The sequence below is a fragment of the Galeopterus variegatus genome, unplaced genomic scaffold (genome assembly GCF_000696425.1).
Source record: "Galeopterus variegatus unplaced genomic scaffold, G_variegatus-3.0.2 Scaffold1279, whole genome shotgun sequence".
Lineage (NCBI taxonomy): Eukaryota > Metazoa > Chordata > Mammalia > Dermoptera > Cynocephalidae > Galeopterus > Galeopterus variegatus.
The window spans coordinates 128,771-130,244 of record NW_007727390.1 but is presented as its reverse complement, the minus strand read 5'-3'; the positions used below and the strand labels follow the sequence as shown (position 1 = coordinate 130,244).

The 1,474-nt window shown below is 31.1% G+C and overlaps 1 protein-coding gene across 1 annotated transcript in view; it reads right to left on the bottom strand.

Annotated features, from left to right (window-relative positions):
• Positions 1–1,474, bottom strand: part of CCDC138 (coiled-coil domain containing 138) — a 114,624-nt gene that overhangs the window by 75,093 nt on the left and 38,057 nt on the right. The window contains exon 10 of the mRNA XM_008576051.1: positions 420–584. Coding sequence (XP_008574273.1) covers positions 420–584 — 165 coding nt within the window. The remainder of the gene's footprint in view (positions 1–419; positions 585–1,474) is intronic.

Here is a 1,474-nt window from a genome sequence, read left to right as displayed (position 1 = left end):
TTTTTTTTTTTTTTTTTGCAATTTTTGAGTTCAGGGCTGATGTGAACATTTTCTGAATGAGAACAGCAGCCTCAACCACTGACAGGTTTAGAACTTAGCTTTCGCTACACAGTCATTTTTCTTAATGGATTCAACCTAAAATTACAAGGCAAAATGGTGCTAATATATGAAACTTATACTGCAGTAGTCATTTCAACAATTAATGTGTTTTGGTTGTAATGTCAAGCTGCTTAATACACTTTCCTTGTTGTCAGAAATGGGAAAAAGAAATGAAGTCTTCATTAAGTCTGAAATGAATCTGTTTGGAACTAACTATTATGGTCAATTTTCCATCAAAAATACCTTCAATATATATATTTTTCCTTCTTAAATCTTCATGTCTACTGAGCCATACATTTCAAATTAAAAAAAAAACAAACCTTTACACACTTCTCCTGAATATCATTTCTCTGAGAAGCAAATCTGAGTAGTGGCTTTTCACCATCCATTCCAGATTCTTCAAGTTTCACTTTGCTAAGGTGATGGTCCGAAATCCAGTCCATAAAGACAGTTAAAAGTTCATAAACCTGTCCATTAAGTGGTACCTATATATCAAAAATTAAACCAAACATATATTTCAGTTCACAAGTTCATAAAACTTCAAAGACAAGGCTTAAATTTGGTAAGTGATTTAGAATAATTTACCTAAAGCATTTCACTAGAACGTGTGTTTAAGAACAGAGCTTTTCCAAACAAACAAAAGAAATTCCAAATCAAACATCTCTTACCAGTTTAAAAACATGTTACTGTATTGGCCAACTGCCAGGAAAAAAAAAAAGTTAAATGCTGCTGGCTGAGAGAAGGCAAGAAAACCCAACATAATAAGGAAATTGAAATAACTACACTTTATTACTAAAAGAATATTCATAATAGTTTTCAGTACAAGTTTGATAAGACAGAAAAATAAAATTGGCCTTAACTCAAGAGCATGAACTACCGTAACAAAGATTCTAACAAAAGGTCGCAAAGGCTAAAGAATTTCCACTATGGAACATCATATTTTCTTCTTCCCATAAAAAGTTGTTACTTTCTTTCTCTTCATAGCAGCACATTTTATAAACATGATATGAAATTTTTTTTCTAGAAATGCTGTTCTCTGAGAGCCTACCAAAATGGGAGGAAAAACAGCAAAATACCTCAACTTATAAATTTAATTAGACTGAATTCAGTATTTAATTCAATATTTTTCACACATCTACATTAAACACAGAACTATGCAAGATTTAATTAGTGTTTTAAAAATCTGCAAAGACAGAGAAATATAAAAGTAAATTAACGAGAAGGCAACATAAAGCAGATAGCAATCCACAAAAAGAGTCAGATGACTGAAAACAAAATGATAAACAATAGAATTACCACATTATTTCTAAACAAAAGTATTTTTTTTTTTTTTGTCTTTTTGTCTTTTTCCGTGTCCGGCAACGGATCGCAACCC